The sequence below is a fragment of the Pagrus major genome, chromosome 6, assembly GCF_040436345.1.
Source record: "Pagrus major chromosome 6, Pma_NU_1.0".
Classification (NCBI taxonomy): Eukaryota; Metazoa; Chordata; class Actinopteri; order Spariformes; family Sparidae; genus Pagrus; species Pagrus major.
This window is the reverse complement of record NC_133220.1, coordinates 28,083,790-28,101,601: the sequence shown is the minus strand read 5'-3', so window position 1 is coordinate 28,101,601 and position 17,812 is coordinate 28,083,790. Positions and strand designations below refer to the sequence as shown.

General features: G+C 41.4%; 3 protein-coding genes and 1 non-coding gene across 5 annotated transcripts; 1 reads left to right on the top strand and 3 right to left on the bottom strand.

Annotated features, from left to right (window-relative positions):
• Positions 1 to 258: 258 nt before the first annotated feature.
• LOC140998428 (tubulin monoglycylase TTLL3-like) lies at positions 259 to 5,861 on the bottom strand. The gene is made up of 16 exons (XM_073468721.1): positions 5,716 to 5,861; positions 5,270 to 5,442; positions 4,962 to 5,126; positions 4,091 to 4,177; positions 3,902 to 4,005; positions 3,632 to 3,803; positions 3,489 to 3,544; positions 3,257 to 3,385; positions 3,052 to 3,166; positions 2,849 to 2,935; positions 2,565 to 2,757; positions 2,329 to 2,477; positions 2,009 to 2,252; positions 1,139 to 1,398; positions 826 to 1,001; positions 259 to 721 (listed from the first exon to the last, which is right to left on the bottom strand). Exons 3-16 carry the CDS (start codon positions 5,068 to 5,070, stop codon positions 308 to 310), a joined length of 2,295 nt encoding a protein of 764 aa, XP_073324822.1. The 5' UTR covers positions 5,071 to 5,126; positions 5,270 to 5,442; positions 5,716 to 5,861; the 3' UTR covers positions 259 to 307.
• Positions 5,862 to 6,250: 389 nt separating this feature from the next.
• hmces (5-hydroxymethylcytosine binding, ES cell specific) lies at positions 6,251 to 8,641 on the top strand. Its single transcript, XM_073467788.1, has 7 exons — positions 6,251 to 6,341; positions 6,490 to 6,698; positions 6,912 to 7,055; positions 7,168 to 7,380; positions 7,699 to 7,853; positions 7,959 to 8,151; positions 8,265 to 8,641. The coding sequence occupies exons 2-7, from the start codon at positions 6,510 to 6,512 to the stop codon at positions 8,454 to 8,456; spliced, it is 1,086 nt and encodes a 361-aa protein (XP_073323889.1). The 5' UTR covers positions 6,251 to 6,341; positions 6,490 to 6,509; the 3' UTR covers positions 8,457 to 8,641.
• A 2-nt stretch (positions 8,642 to 8,643) lies between these two features.
• Positions 8,644 to 15,691, bottom strand: LOC140997770 (ras-related protein rab7). Of its 2 annotated transcripts, none has more exons than XM_073467789.1 (6): positions 15,342 to 15,691; positions 12,401 to 12,463; positions 12,066 to 12,192; positions 11,126 to 11,344; positions 10,403 to 10,531; positions 8,644 to 10,265 (listed from the first exon to the last, which is right to left on the bottom strand). In XM_073467789.1, the coding sequence occupies exons 2-6, from the start codon at positions 12,451 to 12,453 to the stop codon at positions 10,170 to 10,172; spliced, it is 624 nt and encodes a 207-aa protein (XP_073323890.1). In that variant the 5' UTR covers positions 12,454 to 12,463; positions 15,342 to 15,691; the 3' UTR covers positions 8,644 to 10,169. The 2 variants fall into 2 exon arrangements, with proteins under 2 accessions (XP_073323890.1, XP_073323891.1); XM_073467790.1 differs by having other exon boundaries at positions 10,079 to 10,265; positions 15,338 to 15,421.
• Positions 15,692 to 17,631: 1,940 nt separating this feature from the next.
• Positions 17,632 to 17,704, bottom strand: trnaf-gaa (transfer RNA phenylalanine (anticodon GAA)). The gene has a single exon. It is a non-coding gene; the product is annotated as a tRNA-Phe (tRNA).
• Positions 17,705 to 17,812: the final 108 nt, after the last annotated feature.

Sequence of the window (17,812 nt, the reverse complement as noted above, 5' to 3'; positions counted from 1 at the left end):
AAACTACTTTCTATCAAATAAATAGTCCCTATTAAACAGTCAAGCCTGTTGTGTGGAAAGCCCAAACTAGCAGTGGCATTGTTGTATTATATCAAATCACTGAATCTGAAATTTTGAAATCTTTGAAAGAAAGAAAGAAAGACAGAAAGAAGTGAGTGACAAAAGACATGGCATTCTCTCGAATTCTGACTTTATTATGAAGCACAACCCCTGCAAAAAGTTCAAATTGAGGGAACAAGTGAACGATTTGGTCAACAAACCTTCTTTTGAAAGTTTTTTAGGCACTCATGGTGCTGGTCTGGACTGTTTATCTGTTTATCTCTAGAGTCAAAGCAGGACTTTGGTCTTTCTCTGAACAGACTTTGGATACCTCTGATCTCCTCTTCTGTAAAAATTCAGGGTAAGGCTGTGCGCTTAAGGGCAGCTGGATGGACGTCACGGTCATTGGCAGGCGAAGTGTGATGGTTTCAATAGGGATGGGCACAGGTGGCTCAGGAGGTAGAAGAGAAGGAGGTGGAACCACGCTGCTGGTGTTTTTGAGCTGAGTCTTTATCTTGGGCAGACGCTTTGAAGCAGCAGGCTCCTTCTCCTTGATGGAGCCTCTGCGTTCCGGTGCTAAACGGGTGAAGGATCTCAGTGGAGGAAGTGGGCAGGGGCATTTGACCTTGAAGCCCTCAACAAGCAGGTTGACTCCAACATACTGTGGCACTTCTACTGCTGCCTAGAGACCAAAAATGGCATCTGAAGTACTGTATATCACCCTCACAATATGGGCCACTTCAAAATACGTCATAACCTGAAGAAGAGGCAAAACTTTTACCTTACCTGCTTATATATGAGCTGAAAGTCTCCAGTGTTTGCAGTGCGGTTTGCTCTCCGATCCAGGACGACTCTTAACGTGTCTTCCTGCACAGCAGTGCAGAGGCGGGCTGTCACAGGGGTGGAGGGAGCCATAGTGGGACTGGCATTGATTTCTATCAGCCATGGATGCAGGTCACAACCTAAGAAACACAAACTTTCTTATGTTTTCATATTAAAATGACATAAAATATTAAAATCAAAAACAGTGACAACAAATAAAAAAAAACTATATACATTTCCAGCTGCTGCAAAAGCTGTTGCAGTGTTCACATCCTACCTAACATAAAGTCAGCACCATAGAGCTCAAATGTGTTTTTGCGTGAGTCCATAAGATCCTGTGTTGTCTGTAATGCGTGAATCACAGCCTTCTTCATCCCGGGGACGACCACAGCCTGCCACTGAGCTTCCCGACCCTGACTCGACAGAAAGGTCTTGAACTGGTCATCTGACCACATGTTGTCTGCTGGGATACCTCCATGGCGTTGCTGGGAGGGCCTCAGGTGCTTCTGGATGGAGTTATTGCACAGGTGGACAGAGCTGAAAGGATGGGGTAAAGAGAGGACAAGAATGGACAGAGAAATTAGAGGAATTGAGTGAGACAGTGTAATGACATAATGAGAGAAATGACACAAGCCTGTCACTACTTCTACTCTTTAGTTTGCTTTCAAACTACTTCGCAACGATCTTCTAACTTTAATAACAGCTTGAACACCAGGCATGCATTCTTTCTATAATTCTGCCAGGCTATAACAAGTGAACTGTAAAAAAGAGGGGAGAGTGAGTGGGTAAAGGGCTTACAGAAAGTATTTTTGGAGTATTTCTCATTTGTTGCTTATGAAACTTGGTCGAGGTTAAAGCAATCTTGCATGTACTGTAAGTGAGCAGGTGTTTTAGAGACAGCTTGAGTTTTTGGTATGACTTGAATGTTGCTAATGTTAAGGACATATTTGAGTATACCCAGAGGATAACAGCTATTTTCATACCACGCACTGACACAAAATCAAATCTCCCGCCACAAACGACAAGCATAATCATACTCTGTATCTTTCTCACACTTCCTCTTTTTCAAATTTGACGTTCATCTGGTTTCACATCTGCTTCTGCCTTTTATTATTCATTCATCCCTTCATCAGTATCACTGTCTTACCTGTTCAGTGTATCCAACGAGTAAGGCTGCGTAGAAAAGCGCAAGTAGCACTTCTTATAGAACCACACGGTCAGAGGGTTCCAGTCGGTGACCAGGAACCACTGCCGCAAGTCAAATTTGGTGCCGTGGACCAGAAAGGGGCGCTCCAGGTACTTCTGTACCACCCACTTGCTTTCCTTGATTAGGATTGGATCAGCGTCCACCAGCCTGAGGATCTGATCCAGACGCTTGGCACATTTGATACCTAGAATGCAGGTTGGCAAGTCAGCCTCCTTGCTATAGCAGATATTATGTGTCTCTGATAGAGTCTGACTTCTCACCTCTGCCTCTGGACTTAGCTCCTGGTTTGATGATCCAGATGTTGTGTATGCCGTCTATGCCCAGCTGTGGACAGACCTCCACCAGCCTCTGTAGCATGGCTTCGCAACAGGCCACAAAGTGATCACTGTTGCCAATCTCTGCTCTGCCACTGAGCAAGGAAACAGACGGAAGGAGAAACTGTAGCAAGTGACAAAGACCCTTTACCACTCATACACCCAACACACACTGTACTCACTGAACAACAAGGTAGTAACTGTCAATGAACTCTGCCCACTCCTCCTTTGTGAGTGTTTGTGGTGTCCCCAAGCTTTTGTCTATGTCACAATGCTCTAGACTCTCCAGGAAGTCCTGGCATACTTTGAGTGCGCTGTCAATCATTTTGGAAAGGACAACTGGTTTAGATCGCTGTTTGCTTCGTTTCCTTTGATCTGATGGTGGAGCAAGAAAGTGACGTCTGTCTTTATTTAACTACACTGAGTACGAACACAGTCATGTAAGAGATGCTCATACCATGAATGCTGTGGCTCGTTTGCTCTCCCTGAACAGCCCGCTCCTTCTCCACAATGTACTTCAGAAGACCAGCGCAGGCTGTTCTCCTGTAGTCCTCTACACAAACGACACAGAGGGAAGTATACTGAGCTCTCTCTGTAAGTGAAAGTATAGGGATGATGGAAAATACATATGTGTTATATAGTGTGATGGGCCATAGAGTAAGAGCTGACCAATGAAAGCATGCTTCTCATCCTGTGCACAAAGTCTGTAACAGCGGGGAAAGAAGGTGTCTGGGTCAGCTGAATCAAACCAGTGCAGGTTCCTCAGGTTCACACACAACCCCACCTGACAAGGCAAACAGTGGTAAGTAAGTGTGGCAGGAGAGCACTGTTACTGTGAGAAAGGATAAAAGCATATACTGTAAATGTGCAGTACCTTGGTGGCGAAGCTGCCTGCTTTTGCAAAATGATTGATAATCTGTTCTGCCTGCAAGCTGTTGCTGTTGATGGCGTCTCTACGGTTTGTCCAGTAGAAATTAACCATTTCATTCCGCACCAGACGAGACTGTATGAGAGCAGGGGAAAGATGACGGCTGATACTGGCAATCTAATGAAGTTTGCTATTAAGAACTTTACATATGTCCAGCATGATTATCAGGCACTTTTACCTTGAGATCATAGAGTTCATCTGGATCCTCCTCTTTTTCGACACTGTCTGAGTTGTCTGGAAGATGCAGCAATGTTAATAAATGATGGGATGTAGACAGACATCTGATTTCTGTAACAGTCACACTTTCATCATCTGGCTCACCGTCATCATCATCGCTGTCACCAGCATCATTGGAGCTCGCTCTGCCCTCCTCGCTGTGACGCAAGTGAGCATGGTGGGTGGGGAGGTGCATATGCTGCTCTACCCAGCCTCGGGCCCTCAATGCTGCCCTGATGACAGGGTAAGGGCCCTGGACAGAGAATACCTTATGCATCTGAGTGTACAGAGAGGAAACACAGAAATGATGGACAACTTTTAAAACAAATTTGACCTTGGAGATAAGTTTTTAATCCTTCCAGTAATGTAACTCACCTTGACAGCTTTGTCCACAAATGCTTTGGCTGTCTTCAGTCTCTCTGGGTTAAGAACAGGTGGGCTGACAAAACTGCGACGAACTTTGCCCTCAGGAGAGGTAGCTGTCAGACACACACACACCTACAACCTGCACTTAGGAGTTAATGCTGCAAGGGTATTAGTTGTCGACTTGCAAAGTATACCTACCTGTTTGCAGGCTTTTGCTTTTATCTTGCCTGCACTGCTGGACCACAGGTGTGACCTTCTGGTCATTAGATTGGCCTTCTGTTTCTCCTGCAGTAACAGTAACATCAGGAGCACTCTGTCATACAACTTACATCAGTAAAATGGGCCATCATTCATCCAGAAAGATCCTAACCTACCAAAGCATGTTTGTACCCGATGAGCGAAAGAACATCTTGTAAGAGGAAAAAGAATATTCACAAATGCATGGATACAGTTTTATCGTAACATGGAACAAAACATTTGGAACTGTAATCGATCTATCAAAAATGTCTACAACATGGCTGATGAAAACATAGGCCAAATATAACTGATGTAAGTATTTACATATACAATGATAAACCAAAAAACAATGTGACTAAAGCTTCGGCTTGAAGCCAAAAGAGCAAAGTCATGCAACTTTAATACATGGCCTCTAAGTTCAAACATTTGGCCACCTGTTCTGAGTTTGACCTCATGATTAATTCAGCACTCGTGATCTATAAGCAGACGCTATGAATACCAAGGACAAGTCCTCTGGAGGTGTGAAGTGATACAGTAGAGACCTTTCACGTTTCAGTCCATAATTTATTGACAATATGAAGTCATAAAATAACAGTAGTGTATCAATGAAAATGAAGAATTTTGTGTGTTTTTTATTGGGTCACAACTGACAATATAGGCATGTGTGTTACAAATACAACAATTGTCAACCCATTTAAAAAATAGATGGTTGCAAATCCTCTGCGGGCCAAACTTTGATTAACAATTCAAGAAAATGTTTAGTGATTTCCAGTATTATTTGTCGGGTGTTCAGACAGGGACAGTGTTTCCCGTGCTGCTTTCTGTCTCTCACCACTGTCTGGGCATGGTGTGCAGCATCTATCAGAAGCCTGGTGTCCCTCCTGGTCCTGCTGGACAGACTGATTGGACCTGGTCTCCTCCATATTAACATTAGCTCTCATTCTTCAGGGGAACCTTTTCTCTCGCTCTGATTCATGGTTTGGTCAGACACGAACTGCTGCAGAGGACACAGCATTTCAATCATTGCAACATTTAATCATCCAGCATTTAATCACACAGTGTAAAAGTGTACAAAAATGTTACATAAGTAATATACAATTATTGAAACTGTAAACAACTGCAGGTGTCACACAGACACACCTGTGGCTACTTTTAGATCAGCCTCTCTCCAAGCGCAGTGGACTATGAAGTGGGTCAAGTTGCTGTGCAGGAGACTGCTTGGCTACACCTGTCAGGTTTGTATCTAACACCCCAGGTAGGCTGTGATACTCAGTCTGATTTCCTTCAGTTACCTGTTGAACAGAGGGCTGCGACTGGACACACAACCCAACAAAAGAAATGCTCATTCAAATCCTGCCCTGTGCACCGTACGCACAAAATATTTCTGACATTTTTGCTAAAAAGCCACCACAGATTACAAGTCATTTTTCTTTTGTAAAACTAGCATCACATACTCTCTAAAACAAACCACAGACGTCTAACTGTCTCCTTTTAAAACGTATTGTAAAAGTAGCTCACTATAGGTGTCTCCTCAACCTATTACCGATATTTGTAGCAGTAAACCTGTAAGTAAGCGTGTTTCTTACCTGCTGAGGTCTGCAGGTGTACTGACTGCAGTGCCGGTTGAGTTTCAGCGGAGGAGCGCGCGATGCGTCGGACTCTCTCCTTGTGTATTGTTACCATGGCAACCTCAGAGTAGCCGCTCATGCTAGCACTAACCGGGCGGTGAGTGTTTTCAACCTTTTCTGTGTACGCCAAGGTTACAAAACCTTAAAGTTTATACGCACACATTGTTTATTTTTACGTATAGCAATTCAGACAAATTCAATGGACTATTTGTTTATCCTGTACGTGTCAGTTATAGTATTTGACTTCTTATTTCTGACTCTAACATTGATTTATGAAAGAAAAAAAGTCAAATAACCTTAACTTGGTTAACTCTTGTAAAATATTTAAATAATTGTGGGGTTTTTTGTTTATATTTTGGATATTTGTCTTTGTTCTGTCGCCATCTTGGCTCCGGCAAACGCGGGGAGGGGCGGGGCTGCTGTACGTCAAGGTGTCACGTGCGCGCTTGCTCTGCAGCCTGTGTCCAGACAAATCCCCTCTCAGTCAGCAGTGCGTTCACACACGTAGCTGTGGCTGTATACACGAAGTCTTTACACAATTCACGTAAAAGTGCAACGGTACGCCTCTTACTCACCCGGAACAGGTAAGCCGAGCAATGTTTTATTTGGCTCCTTTACAGCCAGTGGGAAAAGATATGTTTCTTGAAATCAACTCAAGCTAACATGCTAACACTGTAGAAGTGTAAACGTAGCTAACTAGCTAGTAGTTACTCAGCTTAACTTCTTTTTCAGGCGGCCGTGTCAGCTGTAAAATGTGTGGAAGAACCGCTTGTACTCTTGCTCCTGACGAGGTGAGCCGAGCCTGCTCCTACAGAAGCCGAGGAGGGCGGCGGAGACAGCCCCGCTGGAGGGATGGAGATGAGGATAAATACCGACCCTCTTACAACAAGAGCCCCCAGAGTATGAGTCCCGTCCTGCTGTCCCAGAGGCATTTTGATGAGGTAAGAACAAGTGTACGGTTGTGTATGCACAGTGTAAACACGCAAAAACGCCACAACTTAGTAACTGAAAGAATGACCCAGAACACATACCTGTCTGAACAATATGGGACATTGTAAGCCCTAATGTAGTATGGACAACAGGATAATTGCATTGGATAGCATGATATAGTGCAGGTGCTCATGTTTTTGTGTTCACAACTTCTGTGTCTGCAGACTGCTCCTGTGGATGAGTGTGTGTTGGCCTCGATGCGTTGGGGTCTGGTGCCTTCCTGGTTCAAGGAGAAGGACCCGAGCATGATGCGATACAGCACCACCAACTGCCGCAGTGAGAACATACTGGAGAAGAAATCTTACAAGGTGCAAACACTTTAAGGCACTGCAGAGCTATGTTCCCAATGTTTTGTGTCTGTCTCTCAGTGTTGTGTATGTGCACACAGGAGTCTCTAATCACTTTGTTGTCTCCACAAAGGACCCCCTGGTTAAAGGACAGCGCTGTGTCATTCTGGCTGATGGTTTTTATGAGTGGAAGAGGCAGGACAAAGGCAAGCAGCCTTTCTTCATATACTTCCCTCAGACTCTGGAGAAAACAGAGGATCAGGATGACCCCACAACCTCAGCTCGCAATAAGGAGAATTCAGAGACAACATGCCCTCCAGTGGAGGCCTCCCCCGACTTAACAGAGGTTTGTATTGGTTTTTCTATTACAATATGAGCACCATGAACATGTGCTTTCATCCAGAACAGAAGTAGAGAGAGTGCAGCTGTGGCGGAAATTACCACTGCTGAAAATATCCTGTGTGGGAGACGAGCCAAAGCAAAAATGTGCATGTGTCCACCAGCTGGTTTTGTAGAAATTTCATACAAACTTGATTTAGTTTTGATGTGTCAAGCTGAAGATGGTCAAAAACAAATTCTTCCTTTTTTTTTTTTTTTTTCCATAAAATCTACTTATATTTACTACTTAAAGACACTGTTCCCCTCTGCTCTATGTGTTTGCCAGGGAGAAGAAGCAGCAGGTGAGTGGACTGGATGGAAGTTGCTGACTATGGCTGGACTGTTTGACTGCTGGACACCTCCAGGTGGTGGAGAACCCCTTTACACATACAGCGTTATCACTGTGAACGCTTCCCCTAAACTGGAAAACATCCATCATAGGTGAGGGTAGTTAACTGAAAAACATGCTCTGTTTTTTCCACTTTACTCATTACAGACATTACTGTCTGTAATGAAATGCTAAATTACTTTGTGGTTGTGTTTTAGGATGCCTGCAATCCTGGATGGGGAGGAAGAAGTGAGAAGATGGCTTGATTTTGGGGATGTGAAGTCCCTAGATGCCTTGAAACTGCTCCAGTCTAAAGATATTTTGACTTTTCATCCCGTCTCTTCACTAGTAAACAACTCGCGTAACAACTCTCCAGAGTGCCTTCAGCCAGTGGATCTCAACAGCAAAAAGGTATCAGATTTAATATGATGTTTTATTTGCTAAGTTTGGATTTTAGCGGTGTAGTGCCGGCTATTAGGCGAATAGAGATGTTTCAGCTGACAAATCTGACCCTTTACCCCCAGGAGCCCAAGCCCTCAGCCAGCAGTAACATGATGAAGAGCTGGCTGACAAGCAGTGCAGCAGCAAAGAGGAAGGAGCCCAATACGTGTGAAAGTAAAGAAGAGCAAGAATGTAAGGCTAAGCGCAAGTCTACAGGAGGACTTCAGCAGTGGCTTCAGGGAGCCAATAAGAAACAAAGAACCCACAGAAGATAACAAGTGTGACTGAACAATCCACCGTGTTTCAAAGGCCATTTAGGCCTCAATTATTCCACAATACTATTTGAATGGGTATGAGAAAGATGTATGTTCTCGTATAAACGTTGTTGTAATAAAGTATATGCTACACAGATACCATTTGATTTCAAAATGTTATCAATAAATATCAAATAAACACAGAACGCTTTATTCAAGATCTTTATTACCCTTATTACTTGAAACGCAAAGACATTTTGAAACAATGTAGATGCTATGCATTTATCATATTAATAATATAATAATGATGAATGCCAATACTTCCCCCACATTTTTTTTTCTTTCAAAGTTACAGTATGTATGCTATCTTGTAATCTATAATGCATTTCAGAGTTTAAACATAATACGAACAGACAGATCTGATCGGTTAAAAGAAAAGTCAAGCACTTAAACTGTTTGCCAACACGAGCAACTGGCAGAGTCAGATATGGAGATTTACAGCACAACTATTTGCCTTCCCCACACAATGACTGAGGTTTGCAAATATACAAAGTCTTGCAATAATTGACAGTAAAAAGAAATGTACTAGCTAATAGTACTCAGTTATGAATTACATTTATACTCGAGAAAAAAAAATCCCCAGGACTTCCAGGTAGAATGACATGCCGCCTTGATTTCGTTTATTCTCACGTCAAATGTTGTACCAAGAATAACTGATTACAAGACGAACCTTATTTTCCCCGATAGAGGAACAGCAAATACCATGTTAGGGACAGCACTTACATCAAGGAGCTGAGTCTGGATTCTCAGATGTCCTTAACCTGAGCTACAATTGCATTTATTGTGGCTCCAAAATGAGATGTCTGAACAAGTCTTTCATTATTGTGGATGACAGAAGTGCCCAAAAAAGAAGAAAAAGATCTGTACACACTGTCTGATAGACCGGATGTTCAATTCTGTGCCAATTAGCGCGAATCAGCAGGCAGCATATTCATGTGATCCTCACATGCAACTTCACACGTTCTGATCCTTCATTTCTGACCCCTCTTTAGGTATCAGTTTTTTTTTTAAGGTTGCACGAGGTAAAGTGAAACCATGGTAATAAGTGTTTTTGGAGAGTGGAACAAATTAAGCCACAACACAAATGAGTAAAATGGGGGAGCAGTGTTTCCTCTATTCATGCAGCAGTGGCGGGCTGTGAAAGTAAGAAAACAACCACCACTGCTAAAGAAACTTTTTGATTAAAAAAAAAAACAAAACAAAAAAATTAGTTTTCTAACTTTACTCATCAACACATACATGTATAGAGATAATGCTTCGATTTATCACAAAGTATCCAAATAAAAGCAGTTAGAACCAAAACTGGGTGTGAAACCAGCAATTTACATGGAACCGAAAATGAGATTAGCCCAAACCACCACCGCCATGAAAAAGTACAAGGGGAAACACTGGGAAGTAATAAGCATCATACAAGTAAATTCCATAATGTTTCCTTAAGGTGTTCTTTGGGCTAGGAGACTCATATTTTATAGAAAATGTGTTTTTTGTATATATAAGGAGGTGAGTGCAGCATGTCTGTGTGTGTAGTAGTATACTCTATGGGTTGAGTGGGATGCTGCTTGTATGTTGGGCATCAGGGATTAACACAGTGGACCATGGGAAAGGGGATATATAGACAAGGCAAGACAGGGTAGTGACAGCGGTGACGACCCCCCCGGAAGATCTTCAGCGTCCTCAGCAGCTGCAGGTCTCCGCTGATGGCTTGGCTCGCTCGTTCCGGTCCAGCTTTATCGGTTCTGGGAACTCGTTGTACAACTCCACTTCGGTCTCCTGAAATCAAAGCGCACATTCGAGTGAGAGCCTGGCTCCTTATCTCCCAGCTTTCACAGAAACAGAAAAATCTTTTTCTCGACATCGAAAAGGCTGAGTTAAAGTGCAGGCAAGAATTTCTCGCTGCAGTCCGTTACCTGTTTAAGGGCGTTGCGTGCGATAGTCTGAAAGGCCTGCTCCACATTGATTGCCTCCTTGGCGCTGGTTTCGAAATATGGGATGTTGTTCTTGCTCTGACACCAAGCCTGTGCTCGCTTGGTTGTTACCTGAAACACAAAGGAGCTGCTGTTAGATTTAGAGAAGGCATGAGATAATGACATTGCAATTTTTAAAACTGTTTCATTAGTTGAAAGTCTAAACAAACCAGAATGGCACTCAATAGAGCGCATACCTCCGCCAAGGTCCAACAGTGCCCTTTAATTTAATCAAGCCTAATCCAATAAAAATCTTTATCTAGCGGATTTAAATATGTTTTATTTGAATTCTCATCAAATTGTATTCACTGATAGATACCAGCCACCTAAATACACCTTATTTTTTTAATCATTCCCTGAGAAATTAACAAAAATCTCGCAATGGTAAACAAAGGGAAGAAAATTTCCTACATCCATACCAAAATTTTATCTGGTCTATTCTGGGCCGAGACCCATCCTCCATCTAAGTTTCATGAAAATCTGTGCAGTAGTTTTTATGTAATCCGGCTGACAAACCAATCAACGGACACAGGTGAAAACAGAACCTCTTGGCTGAAGTAAATATTTAGTCCTCAAATATAACCAACCACAACTGTAGTTGTTTCAAAAGAGAAAAAAAAAATAATACAATGATGCACATAGTATAATGTGATTATTTGGACCCACCTGTCTGTTCTCCAAGTCGATCTTGTTGCCCAGGACCACGAAGGGGAAATTCTCCGGGTCTCGAGGGCTGGCCTGGATCAAGAACTCGTCCCTCCAGCTGTCTAGAGTCTTGAAGGTGTTGGGTGCTGTCACATCGAACACCAGGACGCAGCAGTCTGCTCCGCGGTAGAACGCTACGCCTAAAGACTGGAACCTCTCCTGACCTGCTGTGTCCCAAATCTGAGATAAAGAGTAAAGAAGGCATGGTGTGTTTACTTGCGCAAAATAATCAGATTACTGTAGATCAAGAGATTAAGGTAATACTTTGACTGAAGTGTTAACATGGATCACATTAACCACATCTTCCTAATGTGTTTGTGCTATCGGCTGGATGTTTTTGTTGCTTGCCTTTGTAAAATTTGGTTTTAATGCAGCAACACCAGCTATAATGCAGCTTTGTACTCAGTTTGTTCTGTCTCTCTGTGGACCATGTGTGGAGTAAAATACTTAACAAGACAACATCCAAAGCCAAAGTAAGCTTAATTATCCAGCTCTGGAAATAAAGTTACACTTTGGATTTTAACCAAAACTCAGCAAACTGAACTCAACTAGGTTGAAATTAATATGACTGTTACAAAAGAATTGTGGTTATAAAAGGTAGACATCTAAAGTTAAAGCCTCAAAAATGTGTTTTCCTTAAAGGAAATATACAATTTTGGGAAAATGACATGGTGATGAACAGCAAACATGAAGAAATAATTTAAAAAACTCAAAGAAATTATTAATTTCTCCAGTGTCGCACCATTCAAACCATTGTTATTTTGACCAATAACAATTAGCACATCAATATCAATATATCAAAGCATTTCTATCAGCTTTTTAGTTATTTAGATGTGTTACTTGTGTTTCAATGAGAGAGAAGTCAGTGTGACATTCGTGTGAGTTTTAATTTCCTCGTTACCTGCATTGTGACAAGTCTGTCATCCACCATGACTTCTTTCGTCAGGAAATCAGCACCTATTGTGGCTTTGTACTGGTTACTGAACTTCTTATTCACATACTGGTTCATCAGTGAGGTCTTGCCAACTCTAGGGGGGGGAAAAATATCACAAGACAACATTCAGAGAGCATGAAGGGCAGAAACAAGTGAAACAGGAAAAGTCACAGTGATGAATTGATTGGCAAAGCACAAAAATGCTTCCTCGCTTGTTGTATTAGAACGAGCGTCTTATCATTAGACTCGATTCAATAGACATATCTAGTGTTTTCTTTACCATCAGACTCATCAACACTCACCCGGAGTCTCCGAGGATGATGACTTTAAGTAGTACTTTCTTCCTTGACGTCATTGTCCCACAGCTGTAAAGACAAAAAAGTAGATCAGAGGGGAGAACAGATAGAAGCAGATTCACACTGGAATTGCTGAGACAACATGGATAGAGCCATGCCATAGTGATGACCCTTCTGATATGGGCCAACAGGTTTCACTGAAAGATGATAAGCTCAGTGTGTGTCTCTAAATACACTCCGAAGAAATGGACCAGTTCTCGGAATGAAACCGAGTGTAATGTCTCCCATTTTGAGTTTCCTTCACCTCGTAAACAAATAAAAAGCTGTTATATGGGTTAAACAATATGCTACACTGCTTTGTAGCGTATTGTTAACAAAATACAGTCGGGTCAAAGAGTCAAAGACCACTAGAAAAATGTGCACTAATTTCAGAATCTCTTAGTTTATCACCCCTTTTGCTTCAATGAAATGATACACTTGAACAAGTATGGACTCCACAAGTTTGAGTAAAACCTGATGACTCATACTATCCCAACATGATTTGACAGAGTTCCACAAAGCATCTTGTGATGTCACAGAAATCTTGGCGTTCGTCTTCAAATGACCCCATAAATGTTTATGGGGTTGGGGTCAGGCGACCGTGAAGGGAAGTCAATGACTTCTCGGTGTTCTTTGACCTTCGAGTAGTTCTTGCATTATCCTGCTGCATTATGAATCCTCTCCACAAATACCAAACCAGAGGGTGTAGCATGTCTCTGAAGAATGGAGTGGTACTTCTCCTTGTTAAGGATGGAGTCATTTCTGTGCAGGTGTCCAACTCCAGAGGAGAAAAAAAAAACAGCCCCAGCCTTTAATATTCCCACCATGTTTCACTGTGGACTTGAAACACTGTGGTATCATTCTCTCTCCTGTGCATCTTCTTACACACAACCTTCTGTTAATGCCATGAATCTCAAACTTGACTTCATTAATAAACAGGACTTTTTCCAGTCATCCACTGTGAAATTCTGGTATTTTTTTAGCCCTTTTCAAGTGTTTGGTCTTGTTTCATCTCCTGAGAGTAGTTTCAAAACTGATACACATCCTCTTAGACCTGTACCAGACAGCCTTCTTTTGACAGATCCTCTGCTGATTGGAGTCTTGCGTTATTCATCTGTGATGACGATGCTTTTTTATCTCTCAGGAAACTAAGCTTGATATACTGATCTGGTGGTGGGGTCATTTTGGGTCTGATTGATCTTGCTCTGGATGCAACTGATCCAATTTCTGCAAAGCATTTTAAAGTTCCATGCACTGTCCCCTAGAAACTGTTAATCTGAGAAAGGCCCTCTTTGCTTAGAATAACAATTGGACTTCTGACACTTTTGCTTAGTTCTGATGCCATGTTTCCCTGCAAGTGAACAAGCCTGTGATGAGTGAACTTCATCCACCTGAGTGCTTTCTTAACACATGCTTCAATAGAAGGGATACAATTCTTGGAAATCTGACCTTTTGTACAAAGAGTTAAGTTGGCCAAACCACATATTTGCTTACATTTGTTACTAACCTAGAAATCATGCTGGGTTTCAAATATATCTTCTTCATTTTACATGTTATAACATAATTGTGTGTGTAAATGTTTCTAAATGCTCAAAATGTCATCATTTCCGGGTTTATGTAAAAGTAAACAGATCTTCAATGTGGTTTCAGACTTTTGGACTCCACTCTTTGTTTACCAAAACAGTGCTAGGGTTGTTGAACTAATATAATTAACATCTTCTATTATTGTCACCACAGCTGGTTGTTTTTATTGTACTGTAAAATGCTGATTTTGTGATATCAGTGCTTCTGACAAACCATTCGATGGGAAATAAAGCTTCATTGTTTCAGTCCCAACATTACAATAAACTGAGAACAAAAATGGGACACAATCAGTCTCCATTAAAACATTCAGGATGGAACCACAAACTGTGTTAATCATTACACGTTTATACTGTAGTGTATCATTCTGAGTTAGGCTATGTTAATTAATGATCCATATCATCTGAAGTACGGATTATTTTTATACTAAAATCCATGTCTGATCAAACATCCTCTTCTTTGTGCCTGCTCTAGACATCATCAAGCCTTAGCTGACTGTGCTATGTGATAATAAACGACCTCATACAGTTGTTATGACCAAAGTCCAAACACTGTTACCGGTGGGCTTTAAAGCCATCATTCCACTTGAGACAGACCTTGGAGAGCGCATTATTGAATAAAAAGATTATTCAAAGGTTTTATCGACAGATCGCTTCACGTTCACAGCCACTTGTGAGAAAGAAAAGACACGGTTTGAATCCACATCAGTGCTGTTCTGTGGCAAACTTAGCATAGAGCTATCGGTGCGGCTCTCATAATCTGCACCCCATGACACTGTGTCAGGGACTGATCACATGGTTTTAAAACACAGGACTAACGGAACCATGACTTGGCAAGCATGATTAGCACAGCAATTGCTGTAGTTTCAAGTCAATACACAGACCGGTATAATCCACAGCTATAATAAACCTGTCATGTGAATACTTCCACTTTATAAACCGAAGTAAAGTCTTTTCTCAACATTTTATATGACGATCATGAAGAAATCACACACACTTGCAAAGGGTTAGCAAGGTAGAATAAACATTTCATTTGGACATCAAATGCTAATTAGCAAGGCGATAAAATGCAAGAAAACGATATGAAATAGGTTGGGGAACAGAAACATTATCAAATGGAGGACCTTTTCCAAACAACTACCGTTATAGCCAGTGGCTTTAGATACCGTGTCCACTAACAATTACCATATCAGTGACACTTCTTATTTTAAGCTAACGTTTAGTTAGCTAACAAGGCTTATTAACAAATGTTAAACCCTGTTAACAACAGCTATATTGTTAACATATGTGGTTAGTGAAACCAATAACTTAAGTCACCACATACCGACCTGGGCGATGATCCTGCGGTAAAAAATATCAAAAGTGGACTTTTCCTCCGCCTCGGTTGGAAGCGTTAGCTAACGCTCAGGCTAGCTAACAGGCTAACGGCTCCTTTAAATGTCTGCTGTAAAAAAACAACTCGTTTCGAGAGTCGACAGCTAAATAATCTCCGACAGCTAGCCTCGCAGCTAACTCTGCTTATCAAAATCAACACTGCCACTACCGATATATAGCTCTCTTCGCGATTTGGTACAATAGTCTGTGTCGCCCTGTTCCCGTTGACGCTGGCTTTTCCTGTCGAGCTAACGCGCTAGCTGCTAGCCGAGCTGTGTGCACTTCCTCCAAAACAAGCTCTGTCCGTGAGGGCTGACGTCACGCGCTGGGCACGCCTTGTTCCACAGGACCTGAGATGTCACAACAACACAACTGACAGCGTTTATAATATTCCCGAGATGTTAATGACATCTATCCAGCAGATCATATGACTGCTTACACAGCATCACAGTGCGTACAGCTAAAAATGTCAATTCATCTGGGATCAAATTTACAAATGTATGGAGGACTGAGACTGCCAGAAAGAAAGAAAGAAAGAAAGAAAGAAAGAAAGAAAGAAAGAAAGATGTGGCTCAGTAAATAAATTATATGCTAACAAACGCACAAAAAATGATATCAAAAGTAAATATCGGGATACATCAATTAATAAAATATGACATTCTGTTTTAATGTACTTCTGTATTTACTAGTCCATATTTATTTACTTCCTTATTTAATTTTCTGTTTTATTCATTCATTAACCATTTTCAAGTTCATTACAACATATTTATCTGGGTATCTTTTCCCTTTGCATTTTGTAAGATAATAAATAAATACATGGATGAAAAAGAATGAATGTATGTGAATGGGGCTCCTTTTGTAAGTTAATTAATGCCTACATTTAATTTCATGGTATATTTACTATTTATTGAGCCATTTCTTTATTTCTTTATTGACTTTTATTTTGGCAGTTTCAGCCCTGATACTGCTATAATTTAGAAAAAATAAAAGCTACACATCTGATGATCACATTATAGCAGATGAGATACAAAAAGTAAGGACATATTCAATAAATCTGCCCTTATTGTGGACACATTCAATAGACCTGTTGTTATTGTGTAGAAGAGCAGAAAACTACTACGTGAGAATTAAACTACATGCTGTCCATGCGTAGTTACAGTCTTACTTAAGACTTGTGCCTATTCTTTAAGATACAGAAGAACAAAATGTGGGCCAACAGATACTCTCATCTACAGTCATTCTGCACATGGAAGAGGGTTTTTTGTTTTAGTAATGTCTGATTGATCAGAATAACAAGAGAGCCTGCCCAATGTTTCTATGACTAGCGCCTCATTTCTATCCTTCACTCCAGACTTTCCTAGCCACAGATAGGATGTCCTGATGTCACCCGTCTTCACTCTCTCTAAATGGGGCCAAGGAGGGTCTCGGCTTGCCATGGCTCTTTTGCAGAAGATCTGAATTCACACACAATGTCTGCAGTTGTAGTATTTTCTTTACACTTTGATGCTCAAGACCCAGTTCACTGAAACTGATGTCAGTGTCAGTGAACTGTGAACTGTGACCTGTGATGTTTCTTTTTTCATTAACGACACTGACTCAGTCCCACCTCCTTTCCAGCCAGCGTACTCGGTATGGGTGCTGGACTAAATGTAATAATAATGAGTTTCCAGGTCTCTATCAGCTTCTGTTAGCAGCTTACATTGGCCAGCTCGCTAGACTTATCTGGATATCTGATGATGACTGTTAGGTGATGATAACTTTGATTTTGTTCTTGACATTGAAGTGACAATAGATTATTTTTCTTATTATATATGTTATTCCATGCTGCTCTCTTTATTAATGCCTCCTTGTGATGTGATCACTGAAATCTTCACTGTAGCTGCTAAGCTAAAAGCGTTAGCATGGGCCCTGTCTGAAGTGGATGCACAAGATCGACCTCTCATCAAGGGTGTAAATATCGTCTTTTCTAATCTATTTGGGATCTCAGGACCTCCAGAGACTTAGATTACACCAAACGAGCTGTATGGAGCCATTTCATGGATTTTTTCCATTTTCAAAAATGTCCCAATCAAAACCTACGACAGTTGTTTAGGAACACTGATTTGCTGTGACGCTCTGGAAATTATATTGTGGCCTAGAAAAACTTCACCTGCCTTTCTGCTGACATAAAACCGAATATATTATGTCTTAATTGTCATTTGAGGGTGAATTTATCCTTTATCACAATTAAAAGCCATCTTCGACTGCCGAAACCCGGGATCGAACCAGGGACCTTTAGATCTTCAGTCTAACGCTCTCCCAACTGAGCTATTTCGGCCTGTTCACACGGCCAAACTGTCACAACAATGCATTTGTACAACATCAGAACAATGTTTGATGATATATAAATCTGTTTTTGATATACAGACAGTAGACGAGAGCCATC

What these genes read in the sequence shown, in the direction of transcription:
- LOC140997770 (XM_073467789.1), bottom strand. Translation starts at nt 12,453, where the DNA reads ATGACGTCAAGGAAGAAAGTACTACTTAAAGTCATCATCCTCGGAGAC. An exon ending in ACAGACTTGTCACAATGCAG is followed by an intron (nt 11,345 to 12,065) that starts GTAACGAGGAAA and finishes TCTTTATCTCAG; the next exon opens with ATTTGGGACACAGCAGGTCA. An exon ending in TCGACTTGGAGAACAGACAG is followed by an intron (nt 10,532 to 11,125) that starts GTGGGTCCAAAT and finishes TTTGTGTTTCAG; the next exon opens with GTAACAACCAAGCGAGCACA.
- hmces (XM_073467788.1), top strand. Translation starts at nt 6,510, where the DNA reads ATGTGTGGAAGAACCGCTTGTACTCTTGCTCCTGACGAGGTGAGCCGA. An exon ending in CTGGAAAACATCCATCATAG is followed by an intron (nt 7,854 to 7,958) that starts GTGAGGGTAGTT and finishes GTTGTGTTTTAG; the next exon opens with GATGCCTGCAATCCTGGATG. An exon ending in TGGATCTCAACAGCAAAAAG is followed by an intron (nt 8,152 to 8,264) that starts GTATCAGATTTA and finishes CTTTACCCCCAG; the next exon opens with GAGCCCAAGCCCTCAGCCAG.
- LOC140998428 (XM_073468721.1), bottom strand. Translation starts at nt 5,070, where the DNA reads ATGAGAGCTAATGTTAATATGGAGGAGACCAGGTCCAATCAGTCTGTC. An exon ending in ATGAACTCTATGATCTCAAG is followed by an intron (nt 3,386 to 3,488) that starts GTAAAAGTGCCT and finishes GCTCTCATACAG; the next exon opens with TCTCGTCTGGTGCGGAATGA. An exon ending in AGCTAAGTCCAGAGGCAGAG is followed by an intron (nt 2,253 to 2,328) that starts GTGAGAAGTCAG and finishes CCTGCATTCTAG; the next exon opens with GTATCAAATGTGCCAAGCGT.